The sequence below is a fragment of the Pituophis catenifer genome, unplaced genomic scaffold (assembly GCF_029215685.1).
Source record: "Pituophis catenifer annectens isolate HBS135680 unplaced genomic scaffold, rPitCat1.0.hap2 SCAF_8, whole genome shotgun sequence".
Taxonomy (NCBI): domain Eukaryota; kingdom Metazoa; phylum Chordata; class Lepidosauria; order Squamata; family Colubridae; genus Pituophis; species Pituophis catenifer.
This window is the reverse complement of record NW_027256888.1, coordinates 44,962,700-44,981,396: the sequence shown is the minus strand read 5'-3', so window position 1 is coordinate 44,981,396 and position 18,697 is coordinate 44,962,700. Positions and strand designations below refer to the sequence as shown.

At 36.0% G+C, this 18,697-nt stretch overlaps 1 protein-coding gene across 1 annotated transcript in view; it reads right to left on the bottom strand.

The window, feature by feature from the left end:
- Positions 1-18,697, bottom strand: part of BLTP1 (bridge-like lipid transfer protein family member 1) — a 150,589-nt gene that overhangs the window by 112,737 nt on the left and 19,155 nt on the right. The window contains exons 6-16 of the mRNA XM_070949053.1: positions 16,620-16,806; positions 12,981-13,062; positions 12,515-12,708; positions 11,013-11,092; positions 9,911-10,061; positions 7,324-7,480; positions 5,001-5,079; positions 4,221-4,312; positions 3,294-3,411; positions 3,036-3,191; positions 320-417 (exon numbers count right to left, since the gene is read on the bottom strand). Coding sequence (XP_070805154.1) covers positions 320-417; positions 3,036-3,191; positions 3,294-3,411; positions 4,221-4,312; positions 5,001-5,079; positions 7,324-7,480; positions 9,911-10,061; positions 11,013-11,092; positions 12,515-12,708; positions 12,981-13,062; positions 16,620-16,806 — 1,394 coding nt within the window. The remainder of the gene's footprint in view (positions 1-319; positions 418-3,035; positions 3,192-3,293; positions 3,412-4,220; positions 4,313-5,000; positions 5,080-7,323; positions 7,481-9,910; positions 10,062-11,012; positions 11,093-12,514; positions 12,709-12,980; positions 13,063-16,619; positions 16,807-18,697) is intronic.

The window sequence follows — 18,697 nt, the reverse complement described above, 5'->3', positions numbered from 1 at the left end:
TTATCATTGTTTATAAAACCACTTTTAAAGACAATATAAAAGGATCAATTTTTGATGTGTGCCGCCTTACATGTCCAGTAATTTTAAAAAATTGAAAAAAAAGAGAAAATTGATAGCATGTATTCAGAAGCGGGACATGAACAATTAAGCAATGATATCTGAGCCAGAATTTTCTATGCTCCTGCTAGACATCATTGTTCATGTTCTTCAGGTCCTGCTTCAATATATACTGTCAAATTTCTATTTTCCAATTTATTTGTTTTTTGTTTTATTATGGAAACAAATGCAATTTATTTTGAAGATCAAGATACCCACTTACCCTTAAAGAGAATCTAGTACTGCATGTAACTGGAACAAAGTCAAGAAAAGGCAAAGAGAAAACTATGTTTAATGTTTCTCCACAGGCAGCCACATAAACTAAAAGAGAACAAGAGAAAAACATTGTATAAATTAATCAGACAAATATTTATTTTTATCAAAATGACATTATAAAGACTATTTGCTATTCTATAAGCACCATTAAAGTATGCTTCCTAATACACTTAAGTATATTAAACTACTTAAGTACTTATTAAAACTGAGAGCTCTACAATTTCTCTGCAATTATTTTCAAAAAATTATTGTGTGTTAGAATGCTCACCTGCAAAATTAAGGAAAAAATGCAGGAGAAGCCTCTGTTAGTACTGGAACTGAGAAGCAATGGAATGACAACTAGCTTGGGAGCTTTAGTTAAAAATAATAGAGATTTTTTTTTCTATTATTATTTATTTAATGTAGGGCAAGGGTGTCAAACTCAAGGCCTGTGGGCTGGATCCAGCCCGCAGGCTGCTTAAATCTAGTTTTACATCTATTATCTAGCAGCACTCGGGTTCCAGTCTCACCTTGCCTTGCAATGTCTCGGTCCAGGTTCAGCGCCAGCTTCTGCTCTCCACACACACAAACAGAGCTAGTTTTTCTCACCAAAATGGGTACCCATTTATCTACTCACAATATTACATGCTTGCCAACTCCTGGGTGGGCAGGAACTAGGGATCAGGTGACAGTAGTTCATTCCATCTCACAGAGCCAGGCTCAAACTGCCGGAGTACAGACCATTTCTGGTTGGCAGTTCCTTTGTCATTAAGCCATTGCATCACCAAGTCCCAATGTCTCAGCAGTTAAAGATGCTGAGCTTGTGAGCGGGAAAGCTGAGTTCGAGACCCAAGCTCCACACAACAGGATGAGCTCCCATTACTTGCCCCAGATCCTGCCCATCTAGCAGCTGGAAAGCATGGAAATGCAAGTAGATTAATAGATACCACTTTGGTGGAAGGCAACAGCATTCTGTGCGCCTTTGGCATATAGCTATGCTGGCCACGTGACTATGGAAATTGTCTTCGGAAACACTAGCTCTCTTGGCCAAGAAACGAAGATGAGAACTGTGCCCTAGCCTCCACGTCTCATAATATTGGTTTAATTTTTCTATGTAGGAGTTGCAATTGTATACAATTTAAAAATACTTTATTATTATGGGAAGTGTAAGGCAGACAATATCTGTGTACTTTGTACATATTGTAGTAGATAGATGAAGACTTGTGCCTCCTCAACAAAAATATGTTGTGTACAAACATTGATTTACAGAATGAGAAAGAGGCATTTTAGACATTTGTTTCTGTTTCTCTCCATTTGAAGGAAGAGGGACAATGAGGTCCTGGACTAAGAGTAGCACCCAGTGTCTTTCCCTTTATCCAACTGACCTCGCTATTTTCTTCTCATTGTGAAGAGAAATACTGTAGACAGTTGTTCTCTGTTTCATTCAGTATTATACAGTATGCCAATTAAATACTTCTGACACAAAAAACTACATTTCTGTCTGACTTTGTCTTTGTGGGAATCGTTTCACTTCTATTTTTATTTACATTAAAAGCAAATATATGTAATATATTTTAAGAATGTTCCTTTTAGTTCATTACTGTCTTTGTGGTTATTACAACAACCTTTTTGTTAGTGATAAAATGTTTTAAATAAATACCTATTTAAAAGTTTGTATTCACAGCTTCAGACTATCCTGATTTAAATTTTACTTTAGAAAATACACAAGGAGAATTGCCCTTTAAAAAATACTGCTATCCTGTATATTGTTAAATTATTATAGTTCTTTCTTATGTACAGCTTTTTTGGGGGGGGGGGGGTTTACCTGACTAGAAGACACCCTAAATTTAGTATGCTTCACCACCACCCCATTAATAAAAGCTAGACAGAAAAACAATGGCCAGTTTCATCATCTTGACAAGCTTCAGGACGCCAGTTCCAACTCAAATCAATGTAGCAGATTTCCTTCCTTTCACCCTGGCTGCATATGGCAAAATGATTAGGGTTAACTGAACAATTACTTCTCAAATGAATTGCTTGAAAACTAAGTTATTCCACCTACAAAAATCAACCCCCAGAATGCATTCTCACTCACAGAAAAGACTACCACAGAACACGTTTCCTTCCAGTTTCCTTCCTTCCAGTGGAAATAACAAAAGCAAGTAGAAAAAATGGTTATCTGAGGGTTAGATACAGTATGTGGGAAATTTAAATACGAATACGAATACTAATGCAGTATCAGGGGTTTTCAATTCAATTGTTTAGAATGTGACGGATTTATGTTTTTGTCTTATTTTTATAATTTTCTTATGTATGATGTACACTGAAGATGGCATTTAATTTGGTTGTACGAGGTGCATTGACAATAAACTAAACTAAAATAATCATTTTATTTAGCTGCCAAATATGTTTTCCTCTACGGAATATTCTTCACTGATAATGCAAATCTAGTAATTGTTGAAAATGAAATATGTGTATATACCAGTAACAGTTCTTTCATTGCACATTTCCCACCCTATTACAATCACACAAAAAAAGATTAAAAAGGATCTGGAATAATCTTCAGGTGACATGGTATTTATTTAAATACAGTTGGATCTTTTGGATAATTATAATAATTTAAGCTGCTCAAATAGCTTTGAGAAGAAATTTAGTATGCATACTTTACAACACAGAATTCTCACCATTTTCCTGTTGCTTTGTAGAACAATCAATCCAATTGTGCTGATTTGCAGACCAAATCATTTCAAACTGATGAAACATCACTTTAAAATTCCATGTATAGGGAACAAATGAGTAGATATCAGGAGAACTGTCACCACACCAATCTTCAATCAAGTCTGAAAAGTAAGAGAATATGTAACTTCAATGTGTGATAGTACATTCTATCATGCTGACAATGGTATAATTGAATACAACAAATTATATATGATCCAGAATACCTGTAAAGAAGTTTTTTTGAGCATATATGAAATGGTAAGTAGCTTTATATACTTCAACTTCAGTCTGCCAAAGTTGTGGCATGTTCCATATTTGGGGATAAAAGGCGTTAATGTGAAACTAAAAAATAGACATAAAAAAAATAGATACTGTTAACAATGTATAATTCACAACCAAAAACTGTAACAGCAAAGATAAAACAGAGAGCCATATAACGCCTATTTATTAACTTACAAATCCTTCTTCTGTTAATTACTCAAATACAAAACCATCTAGCTGAAAATTGTCAAATGCTCTGATAACAAATATGTTGAAAGCTTTGTCCCAGAGATTTTCTTCCATAAGTAACTCACTGAACAGTGATTTTATTTTGTAAAGATTGAAACTGTTTTGAAGTGATCACATAAAGTTTTTTTTACTTCCATCCATGAAAGATATGTGACTATTCAGGAAGCATTAAATAACTGTAACAGCCAACATTGCAAGTTTAGTCTCCAAATATGTACCTCAATAAAAGTCCCATTGAAGTATTTATACTTGAATACTAAACAAAAATCCAAAAGCAGAAGAGCCAAATCATTAGCCCTCCTGATAGCATTTCCAGTCTACCCTGATGAGATTGCAGGTAAATCTGCAACAGGCCCCTCCTCAGGTTTGAGTTACTGAGTGTTAAAAACAAACCTTATTTAATTTGGAAACGATGTTTTATATTAAACTTCCACATAATCAAGTAACACTATTTATATGCAAGTGCCAAATTTGGGGAAATTTCTAATCTTTTATGTGTTTTTTTCTTATGATTCTTATTCAAAAAAATATATTGTTATCACATATATTGTTCAGATATCTACAATCACTTGGATCTGCTGTTGAAGTAAATTGAAAGCAAATACAACAGAAATTATTCTGAGAGTATGCATATTACTTACAGCTAACATTTCAGCTTCTAAGAGAGTCCGGAACTGCATACTACTAGTAGCATCTATATGTAAAAGTTGTCCTTTAATAGTGGGAGAGTAACCTAGTAAACAGAACAAATCTTTGTTTTAGGATTATGCCTCTCTTCAAAAATTGTCTTATACAGTGGTATGTTTCTCTTCAATGGAGATCTTTAAAGGTAGCCATCAATCTAAAGTGTTTTAGCAGAGCTGTACTGAGTAAAGAATTTGAAATCCCTTCCAACTTCATGATTTTGAGGAAGTATCTATTTCTAAAATTATTTCATGCATACTATCAGTAGTAAATATATAACATGAACTGAATCAATTTAAAAATAAACAGTTTGGATCAAATGTCTATTTTTAATAAAGGAAAGTGATGTGAATATTACAGATACATTGTCAATGCAATTCTTTGTAGAAAGTTTTAACAAATAAATAAGAAATATTTGTGGACTATAACAGAGAATGGCAAATAGAGTTGCATCTTCAGTCATCAAAATTTTTAGAATTATATTTTGAGAATTCACTATGTAGCTTATCATATGGCACAGAAAAACTGAATCCAATCAGTTTAGCTACATTGGTAGACTAATATTCTATAAAAAATTATATAAAAAGAAAATAATATACAACAAACTTTCTACATTAATAGGGGTTGAGATATATTAAGAAACACTGAATTTTTAAAAATGCTAATCAATATGTAAGGGTCACTACTTCAATATAGTTTACCACAAAGAATACAAAAAATTTTTTGCTTCAACTTACCATTTTCAGTGACAGTCATGGGAATATTAACTTCCAAGTAAGAACCTGCTCCAACATTTACATGCACTGCATTAGTTTCCTGCCAATGAATTTCAGAATTAGTTCAATTACTTTTATTAACATATCTTGTTTCAAGCTACTGTATAACCATCATATGTAAAAATTAAAGAAAGCAAATATAGTACAAATAATTAAAAATAAAATAAAAATTAGAAACAGAAAGGAGAAAAAATACTGTGTCTTTTGAGTACATAACAAAGTTGTACATATCAAAGCTGTAAAATAGAATAAACAGACAAAAATCTAGAAAAAAGCATCAGTAAACATTCCATACTCTTCCAAGAAATCTAAATGTATCTGTGTGTGTGTGTGCGTGTGTGTGTGTGTGTGTGTGTGTGTGTGTGTGTGTGTGTATAAGTATGTCTACTGTGTTTCCCCGAAAATAAGAGCCGGTCTTATTTTTTTTAGTTTACTTTATTGTCGTTGCACCTTGTACAACAAAATTAAATGCCATCTTCAGTGTACATTATAACTATAAAAATAAAACACAAACACACATCCTTCACATTCTATACAATAGAATTGAAAACCCCCGATATTGCATTAATATTCCACTATACAGTAGAATTCAATATAGTTACTGCTCTGGGATAGAAGCTGTTTTTCAGCCTATTTGTCCTTGTTTTTATTATCCTGTACCGTCTGCCAGATGGTAATAGTTCAAAAAAAAGTGTGCCCAGGATGAGATGGATCTTTAAGAATGTTTTGAACTTTCTTAAGGCAGCGGGAACTATAAAGCTCTTCTAAAGAGGGGAGAGAGCAACCAATGATCCCCTGGGCAATGATGTTAACCCTCTGGAGCACTGCCCTACCCGCCACTGCGCAATTGGCAAGCCATACACAAGTAAGTTAAAATACTTTCTATGGTGCAGCGGTAAAAGGTCACTAGCAGTTTTTCGTTCAGTTGTTGTTTCCAGAGCAGTCTCAGGTAGTATAATCTTTCTCTGCTGGGCCCCTTTGACCAGTGCTGCAATGTGGATGCTCCAGGTCAGGTCCTCTTTTATGATAATACCCAGAAACTTAAAACTGGCCACTTGCTCCACTCGGTCTCCATTGATAAGCAAAGGCTGGATGTCTGATCTATTCCTTCTATAGTTCACTATAAGCTCATTAGTCTTATTGGTGTTAAAGTGTCAAGTTATTGTCTCCATACCATTATATTTTTGAAGGCTCCAAAATAAGAAATAGGGCTTATTTTCAGGGAAACATGATTTCAAGGTGATCAGCCTGGCTGGGTGTCACATCCTCTCAGTGCATGCAAAAAAGGCGGCAAGAACGTGTGGGCTGACGTTGTCTGACAGCAGCTGCAGTCTGCTGGCCCCTTGGTCAGCGCATTCTGGGGTTGCGCAGCCCGCGCAGCGCAGGTTGATTACCTGTCCAAACAGTAAACAGCAGCAGAGAAATGGGAAGGAAGCACATAATCCTGATGTGCCATGGGGGCCACAGGCAAGCCAAGAGACGTGAGATGGAGTGGGTGTCTGGCCACAGGAGGCTCATCTTCGCATCTCTCGGCTTGCCTGCAGCCCATGTAGATCCGCCAGGATTGCCTGCCTTTTTGGAGTACAGCTTATATTAGAGGACCACCCTAAAAAATCAGGCTAGGGCTTATTTTCAGGGTATGTCTTATTTTGGGGAAAACACAGTATGTGTATATATACGATGTGTGTGTGTATGTATATGTGTGTGTGTATGTATGTATATATCTTATATAGTCACTAAGAATCAAACTCAGCTTGAAGGCTTTACACTCTCCTTAACAAGCAAAATTCTTAAATGAACTGACTCAAGTGAATTCTTCCTAGAGTATGGCAGATTTCCTCCATTTCAAGAAAAACCTTGTTTTCTTAGAATATGGATTAACATTATAGGAAACTAGAGAATAGACATGTCTCTTTATGTTTGTGTGTTGGTGTGTCTATGTGTTTGTTTACTTTGATGTGAAGCAATATCTCGGGTACAGAAAAAATATTTTTGATCAATAGATCAAGAAAAATACACACACATATATACCAGGTACACAAAATTAAAAATACAGATTTGTTGGAAAATGCAAAAAAACCATAATATTCAAATATGAAGGAATGCTTAACTACACTTTTTCCCTTAAGGCTTTCTGTATTGTACTATTTTCAATACTTCCAAAAATAAATTATAAGAAATATTATTTATTAAAAAAAGAAATTATTTATTAAAGAAAATAATACATGTGCTGCAACAACTAGTGCTAATTTCCAAAGCTTCTAGCCAAGTTATATTTATTTACCCTATTTTTTGTAAAGAGCAAGTCAATAGTAGCATCTGCAATAATATTCATACGTAGCTCAAAAGCAAGGATCTGTCTTAGCTTCCCAGGAATTGGAACTTCTGTAACTTTCATTACTTGATAATCGGGTGGGAAAAAAAATTTCCACAAACAATCCCTAAAAGAAAAATCCAAAGAGTAACATTACACTAAAATAAATGTCAGTCATTTATGAATATTTTCTGTAGTATATTTACACAAGAGCAACACTGATGATTCAAATTCTCTACATTTATATGAATTTACCTCAGGATCAAGCTACATTTAAAAAATTTCCCATGAATGAATGAGCCAGGTTTCATGCATCCTCATCAATCACTGACTCTCTATACATTACTAATATTCCTCTTTGTGTGTAACCTTTAATTGGGCAAAATGGTATATTATAAGGCAATAGTTTCTGAACCAAACTACTTCAAACGGGGCTAACTACAGAATGCTTTCAAAATCCAGGACCCATGACTCCCATGGAATTAACATTCAGCAATTTTGTAATAAAACATTTTATGACATGATGCAAAATGTCATAAAGCATTTCTTGTTGTCAGCTCCTGATGTATGACTGTGCTATAGAGTTCAACATGGACTACTTTCAAGCAGGGTGGATAAAAATCGATGATTTTTTTAAAAAAATAATTTAAAAAACATTTTTTTAAAATTTAATTCAGATTTTTTTTATTTAAATCAGGGTTTTTTATTTATATCAAATTGATTTTAATAAAATGCTTTTGGAGTAAAAAAGGATAGTTTTCTATTTAAGATACATTAATAGTTTAGTTTATTCAGAAATGGAGCTTAGTTATGTAGCATGAGGCTGTATATTCTGCAATATTGGGCCTATCGGTGAGTCAACAGCAGTAGGAGCTGCTGCAGGACAGAGATGACAGTTGCTCTTTAAAAATTATAATTTAAATCAATTAATTTAAATCAAATCCACCATGCTTTCAAGGCAGATACAACTCTGAGTATATTCCTGAATTTTAAAGAACTTTTCCAATGCATCAGAAGCTCTGCCATTGTTGAAGGCATTAATCCAGTAAGCAAATATCTTTGAAATGAACTGGGTAGGGGGGAGATCATCTAGTCCTTCATAAAGATCACCTTACATTGCTAAATGAGATCCTGCAATCAAAATCTTTGAAGAGACATACTGGCCTATTAAATATATAAGTCATGTATTTGCCTTATCCCTAGATTAACATCTAGATCAAGGGAGTCAAACTCAAGGCCCGCAGACCGGATCCAGCCTGTGGAATGCTTAAATCTGGCCCGTGGGGCCAGCCTGGAAATGTCAAAGGACCGGTCCGTGGTGCCTCTGCCAGCCAAAATGGGCCATAGGGTAGCCATGTGTGGCCCCCCGCAGCCTCTTTTTGGCTGGCAGAGTGCTGCAGGAGGACTGGATTGGACTGAATTACAATTATGTGGCCTCAAGTAAGTGCCTGATCTGGATAGAAAACAAGCAACATCCTATGTTAATACTAAGTTTAATGTTAGATTTTAATCTACAATCTATAATTGATAGCTATTTCTATTTACTATTCTGGAAATTTACCTCTGCTGTTAGATCTTGTACTATCATGTTATTTATGTTATCATATTTTTATTATTAGTTGAATAATAAAAATATAATAGTATAAATAGCTTTTCTGCTTGGAAAAGCAATTTACTATTAAACAATTGGATATAAATTTAGAAATAAAAAGTTTAATGAAGAATAAGTAATAAATGTTTGCCAGTAATATCTGGTAGAAGAGATAAGAAAATGGTTATAGTAAAGAACTGTGGAAAGAAAGAAGAGAAGGGGGAAAATGAATCTTGAGCCTGTGTCAAATGCCCACCATGCCCACGACCACTATGACCATGCCCACGACCACTCACGGCCACACACACCCCGGCCCTCTGAGGTCAAACACAACCCTGATGTGGCCCTCAATGAAATAGAGTTTGACACCTCTGATCTAGATCTATCTTTTTCAATAGTGTTTTCATGAAATCCTAGATTTCCGCAGGAGATTGTGTTTTTTTTAAAAAATATTTGTAATTATGAAATCTATGTAACACAAACATAGTAGTGGGAATTTTTATTCATTGCAATTCATCTGTTGGCCTGCGACTTTGCTATTGTTGTAAACCTAACAAGTGGATTGTGTATGTCAGAAGTGAACTGTATTGTGAAGCTTTCTTATTTCTTGCTATTTTTCTACAGGGATTCCCTGAAAACTGAACATTATTTTAAGAATTCATCCAAAATAAAAAGGTTGAAAAAAATTAATACAGACCAAATTAATAAATGGATTGTATTTTCATAATTGTCAGCTGTTCTGTCACTTGGTAATGGTGAATTTTATTTTTAGAAAGCCATTATATTATATATTATATTATATGATTTTAGAAGTTTTCTAAGAACAGCAGGAAGAAATGTTTTTTAAAGAAACATAATTGTTTTTCTATTCTACATATACAAGAATGAACAGAACATCTGTACATGAACTTTATTCCACATTCGTCACTTTCTCTAGCATAGTCATTTTAAAAATGATAACAGTACCTTTTCCGGTCAGCCCATGGTCCATAATTAAAGTCTGTTCCTTTGCCACAAACAATATCTAATCCCCAGCATGGTGGTAAGTCTTGCAACTTGCTATCTTCATTACTTGTCTCTTCCTCATTGCTTTCATCTGTTTCTTCTGGTACAAGACCTGTATTTTGTGAAACAGTCCCCTCCATAATATATATTCAATTAACTCGTAACTTGAAGGCTTAATTAATGGTTCATAAAACCAAGTACATAAAGGATTAAAAAGACATTTTACAAGCCTGCTAAAATTAAAAACCAGAAATACACAAATACTACCAAAAATTCTAACAAAATGTGTTGAAATATTTTGTACTGACCTTGAATGGTAAGAAACTTAAGAATTTAGTCAGTAAAACTAAGAATTTCCCAGAAATCACAAGAATCAACATTTATCTAAATCCAGTACTTTGCTACATTGGTTAGAATTTTCCAATTGTAAAATAGCACAGAAGAAAAAACCTGGAGGCCTCATAGCTATATCAAATTTCACTCTTCTTGAAACCTAGATCTGTTACACAAAGAAATCCTACAATTAAACAGTCTGGAAATATGGACATGCAATCCAATTTCAGATGTATTTTTGCTAATATTTTCATCAAACAATTCCTGCCATTTTATATTAGCAAATACAATATCTAATCTGATAATGGCATAATTATACAAATTTTCAGAGTTGATTTTTAGGGGGAAAAAACAGCTGATGGGTTGGGCTGGTGAGCTAATTTACTTAAAGATCAGCTAGTAAACTAAGTAAAGTTTGAAATTTGCAGCTCACTCTCACAGTCATTGCACAGCAGCAACTCAAATAATTTGATGATTTAAAGTTAATTGTTCAATAATTAAAGGCCATTAGTAATAGTTCTATAGCTATTTAGGATAGAGTCAAACTGGGTACCAATCCATGATGAGGAACTAAGCCATTTCTTAAGTTAAAAAGCAAGACTAAATTGAATCAAAATGGACAAACGTACTCTCTGTAAAAAGGGAAAGGTTAACTATTCTATGAATATTTCCAGTTCAAAACATTGGGAAAAAATTGTTATTACACTTAAATGAGAAGATTCACATTTACCTGGTTCATCCATATAGTAATAGATGTCAACATCATTTGACTGCATCACAACAAAGCCTTCTCCCATTAATCTTGGAGGCCTGTTATAAGAGAGAAATAAAAAAGGAAAAGGAAAAATGTAAACACTGCATTTATCAATGGGATTCTAGTCTATGGAAAGTTACAATCCATATGTCAGTCTTTAAATTCCCTAGCAAGCCTAAGGGTCCCCCTGTGGAAGGAGCGATCGTTAGGAACAACCGTACTAACCGCTTATCTAGTTTCAGGAGCTATTCATGGGCTGGGGGGGGAGGGCAGCCTATCAGCCCTGGGGCCATCTTTAAATTGGAATCTTCAGGGCTGCCACAGTGGTGGATAGGCAAGCTGTGGGAACAGGTGGGGGTTGTTGGAGACAGTGTGGGGTGTATAGTCATAACAACATTCTTCCCTTGGGAGTCAAAAATGTTCAGCCTGCACCTGGGGAGGCGTCACTGGGAGTCATCTACAGTTGCGACAGTGACCTGATTGAACGGTATGATGACCATGTGGATGTAGGAGAAGGAACTTTGAATTTACTTTGGGTGGGGAAACCCTGGAGCTTTCAGATTTGGGTTTTCCCAGATGTGCCAATATGACATCTCTAATAAATTCAAACTTTGAGGTAAATGCTTGCCTTTGAGTTTTGGTTTCATTGGGGGTGTTACTTGGAACCCTGACAACTGCCACAAGACTTCTAATGAAAATTTCTGACTATTAAAAGTTAAGTTTTAGCCTTTGTTTTTCTAGTTAACTCACTTAAGAAAATCTTTAAAAAGGTTTTGAGGCAATATAAAAAATCTGCATTTTTCTCATGCTTGGACTGATCCAAAACATTGTTGCCTGATTCATCAATAGTAAGATATTGATAATCATATTAACATTTTCTAGTATTAACTAAATTAATTTCAAAATAAAGATTTTAATTGAATCATTTGAAAGCATACATTTTTAAACTTTAACATGATAAACTTCCTAAAATTATTGGATTGTGGTAGAGAAAGTTGTTGTAGCCAAACTAAATTTTTAATTGAAAATTTTTCACAGTATAATTTAAATGTTGGTTTATTTTTATTTTTTTAAAAAAGTTATATCCTGTCCTATATTTCAGTCACTTATAAATAGTTTCCTGTTAAAATAGAACTTAGATGTACTCTGAGAGTACATATCACTATTCTTTTAAACAATATGCTCTGGCCATGATAATAAATATTTGGTTGTAACTAATACTTATCCTCTGCAAAGGGATAATCCGGAAATTAACCATTAAAAGAACAAAATCGTGAGTTTTGCTAGGAGATCGAAAAGTTATGCCTAGCATATAGGTAAGCACTCAGTAAGGCAGGTCTCATTCCCCTATGTCATTTTATATAAACACCCATGACAGTTCATTGGAATTGTAAATTATTAAGACTGTTTCACTCCTAAATGGTTGGATACCCCACTACTATATTATACCATCTATAGTTTTAACTTATAATACTTACTCATCATTTTGAAGACCAACATATCTTGGACTTGGAACAAGCATAACTCTCACATTTTCCAGTTTTCCTTTTACAATGTGCATAAACTGATCCAGATGGCTTGAAGGTGGCTTTGTGGTATAAATTAAGGAAGCATCATCAAAGTTAATGCATATAGTCTGAGGCAGATAATGATTTCCAAAGGCTAAGCGGCCCTAATTTAAAAGAAAGGCAACCGCATGTTAATTCTTAATTCTTTGGTAGCAAGACATTCTTTTTAAACAATTTTACTTATCATTTTAAACAAACCATATATATCACCTGTAGAAATACATATGAAATCATATGCACATGCACACACATATTTGAATCATGTCAACTAAATAATGCTTCTAAGATCAAAATGAAATATTATAATGACTACTGAAGAAGGTGATCTTCAAAAACCATAGAACATCTAAAACGCAGATGATCAGGTTTTACTTACCGTGCTAACATTGACTTTAATTACAGGAATAAGAGATCTCCATGAAGATGAGGGGTCGTAAGAATCACCTTTTGCTTTGACACTGAAGGAAAAAAACAAATTACCGTATTGTTTGGAGTATAAGATGCACCGGAGTATAAGACACACCTACCTTTTTTGTGAGGAAAAGAAGAAAAAGAAATCTTCCTCTGCCTCAAATAGAAGCCCCAAAGTTACATGCAAATCAACTCGTATCAAGAAAATGGAACAGAACTTCATGACCAGAAAAACAAAATACTTGCAACACACATTTTTAAAAAGCTAAATATATATAACACAGTGCTATAATTTATGACAATTACCTTAAAACTTTCCCACCATGCATTCAGCCTTTCCCACCATGCATTAACCTTATGTTAATAATCACATACATTAATATAAGTGTGGGATAGGATGGACGGGAAGCTTTATTTGGCCAAATGTGATTAGACACACAAGGAATTTGTCTCTGGGCAGAAGCTTTTGGTGTACATGGAAAGCAACAGAATAATGATCATAATAATAATAATAGCAATAAGAGGGGGTAGTAAAGATGATAACAAGAAGGATAATAATATACTACAGCCAGACTAATTACATGGGTGAATATACATAGACCACATGTGAGCATTAGATATTCAGCAGAGGCTGGTACAAGAGAAAAAAACTGTCCCTGTGTCTAGTTGCTTTGGCATGCAAAGCCCTATATATTTTGACATGCATCCCAAGGGGAGAAATTTAAAGTTCATGTCTAGGATGCAAGGGGTCTGTAGATATTTTCTCAACCCTCCTTCTGACCTGCACAATATACAGGAAAACTCATAACCTTGGGTTATGAGCATTCCCTTAGCAAACATTTGAATTTATGCAATAAGCGCCCCCTAGTGTTTACAAACAAATCCCAAAACTACAAATGTTGCAGCACCATGGCAGTTGTTCACCCTTACAAACAACAGCAGAGGCTCTGTAACATTTGTCCTGCCTATTCCCTTCCACTCTGCACTTTGCCAGCCAAAACGGAGCTTCGGAGGGGCAGTTCTGCGCCCCCGGTGCTCCGTTTTAGCCTGTGCAGGCCTCGCCCAGCACTTTGCCAACCAAAACAGAGGTTCGGAAAGATGGGCCTGCCCCTCTAATGCACCATTTTGGCCTGCACAGGCCTCATCTGGCACTTTTCTGGCCAAAACAGAGCCAAAAGGATGGAGGTCAGCTGTAGCCAATGATCTTCTTCAGGCTTCTCCACACAGTTGCTGGTTCATTAGCTGAGAACCGATTTCTCAGCTTTTCGGAATAGCTTCTCTTTGGTACCCTGATCTCTCTTGTTAATACATTCCTTGCCTGATTGTACAAAAGTCTATCTCCTTTCCTGTAGGCCTCCTCTGAATACAAAGCACGTTGATGAATGAACTGAAAATAACAAATGAATCAAAAATACTAGTATTATCTTCAGTAAATATCTACAAAGAAGTCATTATTAGAAAATTTCATACTTCAAGAGTGTCATGTGGGAAGAAAACTTGTATTAGTGGCACCTATTATTAGACCAATTATGTTTTTAAATACTGTAATAATATTTTCCCACAGATTTTCCACTTAAGAAAACAATGATTCTAAAAATAGTGATGTCTTATATAAAGCTGAATAATGAGATAATTTTCTGCAAGAGCTCTTAGGCCAGGGGTGGGGAACTATGGCCCATGCTGAATCAGGAATTCTGGGAGTTGAAGTCCACAATTCATAAAGGGGCCAAAGTTCCCCACATCTGATTTAGGCCAATAATCCCCTGGACATGCTCTCGCCTTAAACTACTGTAATTAGGCTAAAATATGAGGTAAAACAAAACAACTGCAGGCAGTTCCAGTAATCTTTTAAGAATATTTTCAACTGTATTATGCAAAACCTTTCAAAGTAATGCCCTGCCTTATTCTGAAATGCTATATTGCTATAATGTTTAATTAATTTTGGCTTCAATCCAGATAAGAAAGAAGAGAAAGCAGAAAGAAGATTATGTCTATTCCACCTGGGAACATTCTCCAAATGATTTTCCAAGAATCAGAAAATTACCCTGAGCAGTTGTATGGTACAGGAGCGGGATGGAAACTAGGTATCATCAATCCCAACACATTCAGAAGGTATCTTCAGTCTACAGGAGATGTTTTTCAACAGCCTTAGCAAGATTGATTCGGTAACTTCATCCTCCCCCAGCCCTCATTTCAGCATTTTCTAGATTTTAAAAAGGGAGTAGTTTTCTTTGAAATATATTTATCAATATTAAATTAAGGGGGACAATTTATGTATATGTCTGTTTTGTTTCTTCTATTTATGCACTTTTATTTTGGTGTAGTCTTGTTTTGCTTTCTTTTGCTTTTGTATATTTTTTTCTTTTTTTTGGAGTTTGTATTTTAATGTTTTGAATAAAATAAAAAATTGACTTAAAAAATAGTTTTCCAACCAGGAGGTGATATTTGATGGAGGGGAGAAACATAGCCAGAGCAATCAACCAATCTGTTTCAATGATCCTATGTAGCATATATTAGGATAGTCTCTTTTGCCAGCATGATACCTGTGTCAGGACAGGGACTAGTAGTAGTAGTAGTACATTTTATACTCATATAGTTTCTGCCAACTTGGAAACTAGTGGACACACTTTAACTTGGCTAGGAGGAAAAACTGATAAAATAAGTACACTCCCAATCATTATAATCATCACCATCACCATCTTAGCCATTGTCTATGAAGGCTATGAAGGATGAAGGCCACTTCTGCATGTTTCCAACCAATATGGTCTTGAGCTTTCCTTTGCCAGTTAGGCCCCCCAATATTTACTGATGTCGCTCCATCTTGTTTTAGGTCTCTTTTGTGGATGCTTTTTATCAAGTGGTATCCATTCTATGACTGGAATGACTGGAATGGATACCACTTAGTCCATCTGCCATTAGTTCTTCCTATGTGACCAGCCCATTTCCATTTCATTACAAATTAAAATGTATTGTTGGGCATAAAGATAAGGATTTCCATTTCCAATTCAATACAAAAGCTATAACTGGCACAAAGAGGCATGGAAAGATACATGTTTGGCATCACAAGACAAGATAGAAAGACCTGCACATGGATTAGATAAGAAACGAAAATATACAATGCCATCAAAAGAGCAAAAGAATTTTAATGGAAATACTCCCAATAACTGGACATATTTTATTTAAAAGAGTGCATTTATTTACTATTTAGTTGTAGATAATGGGAGATACCATCTTAATGTATAAATACCTCAATTGTAAAGCATATTACTGAACAGGCTAATTCTTTCTAAAAACCCAGTGCACGAATCAGTAGGTCCAAGCTAAATAATCACATGATCAAATTAAGCGTAAACCACTTTCTGTACTGTATTCAAATGTCTTAAAATATTAGATATTCCTTCAATACGGATTTATCATATAAAGGACTGAATGGCTAAAATGGTTAGTAGTCTAGTAAGAGATCTAATTCTTAGAACCAAAGGAAGGAATCATTCATTGTGGGTTTTTTTTTAAATTAACTGGTAAATTTTAATCAAAAGTTACTGGTAAAGCAGTAAAGTTAACACCATGTTCAAAGACTTATGTGAATGAACATAATCCTTACCTGTCAAGATTTGTATGTGTTTGCTCTTGCCCATTTTCTTGTGCTTTTTCATCCTTTGTTTTTGGAGGAATTATGGTTGGCTCTAAACCAAATAATTCCTGAAGTTGTGCATAAATAGAAGAGCGGTTGTAGACGTGAAATTCATAATCATTCACCATGATATATAATCTTGTTTCTGCTTTAGGATCTATGGAGTTAAACAAGATGTATATTTCATTTGCAAACTGATTTTAAGAGTCGACAAACAAATGTAGAGACATATAATTGCATGTATATTATACACAAAATCATTAATTATATGCCACATACACAAGGATGACCTTCTAAAATAATTAACCAACTAATATGCATGAATAATGTATCTAATTCAGTTTGTAAACAATCACATGCATCATTTGTATTATCAGTCAACATTCAACAACAAGACTTATAACAATTATTTCATGAGAATACTGGTTAGTAGCTTTTGTCTAGTAGCCAGCAAGTAAGATGAAAATAAAATATTAATAATTAAACACAAAATAGGTTTTAGCTATGGCTGGAATTCTTCTCAAAGACAAAAAAAATGATTGGAAAGATTTACAAACACTCACAGAAGCAAACCAAAAAGCGCTCGCTGTTACTGTGAAGTCTAAATGACTTGTTTTGAATACTGTATTTTTTGTTCCAGAAGACGCTCTGGAACATAAGAGACACCTAGCTTTTGGGGAGGAAAACAAGAAAACAAAAGATCTGCCTCTGCCTCCCAGCCCCAGAACATGGCTTGTCAGGGCTCCACTCCATTGCGCCCACCACTGATCAGCTGAGCAACAGCTGGATCCCAGCCTCCCGTAGTCCCACCAATCAGCGGGCTGGCCAACCAGAAATGGTGCTATTTCTGCCTCCTCTCTGTCTGCTGCCAGCTTCCCCAGCTATCGCCACTACTCACTGCCGCCACTCGCCACTGCTGCCTATCAGCCTCCTGGAATACTGCCGATCAGCTGTTCCAGGTGGCGGGGATCACCACCACCGTTCGCCGCATGAATGGCGGCGGCGGTGGCAGCGATCCCCACCATCTGGAACAACTGATCAGCTATATTCTGGGAGGCTGATCCAATTGCCGATAGGTGGCGGTGAGCAGAAGCAACGATAGATGGCAGCGGCGATAGCCGGCGACAGGCATCCCATACAGAGGCCAAAAACTGGGCACGTGGAGGCCAAAAACAGCGGGTGCGGAGGCCAATTGTGGGGGCCGTGGGTGAGTGGGGCTTCAGCAATATTCACTCCATAAGACACACAGACATTTCCACCCACTTTTCGGGGGGGGGGGGTGAAGTGTGTCTTATAGTGCATAAAATACGGTATATGTTTGCTGACCAAGATACACTTTGGATTTTTTTGCATAGAAAAGCAAGATGTTTCTCTCTTTCTCTTGTTTTTGTGTCTTTTTTATCCATTAACATGCCATTATCCTAAATGGCTAGGAGGATGGGCAAACAAATAGAAGCAAATAAAGGCACCCAAAGTCACTTTTGTATGTATTTTGTATACATTTTCACCTACAACCTCTTCAGAGGTGGTAGTCAGCCTGTTCGCACCGATTCGGGCAAACCGGTAGTGGCGATCGTGTGTGGGCCCACCCCACCCCACCCCACCTGCCATGGCTCTAAGTTGTGCTATTTAGGCACGTTTTCAAGGCCGGGCACATGTGCGGAAGGTGCGCGAGCGAGCAAAGCGCATGTGCAGAAGGCCGGGCGCATGTGTGAACAGTGCATGCACTTGAGAAGCGAGTGTATGCACAGCTAACCGGTGGTAAAGGTAAATGAAGCCCACCCCTGAACCTCTTATTTGCAAAGCTACTACACCGTCTGGAATGGGGCAATTAGCCACAGATACATGGCTGCACCCAGTTCACCGCAGTCCCGCCACAGTGAACACAAGGCAGGCAAGCAACCTCGGCCCAATTCATAGTATGGGACAAATAGCCGCGTGACCCAGCAGCAAATCCACGCACCAGAGGGTGGGCCATAGCCTTCCCATTGGATGCAGTCCCACCAGCTTGGCTTTCCAAAGTGGAAACTGAAAAGGTAGAGCAAATG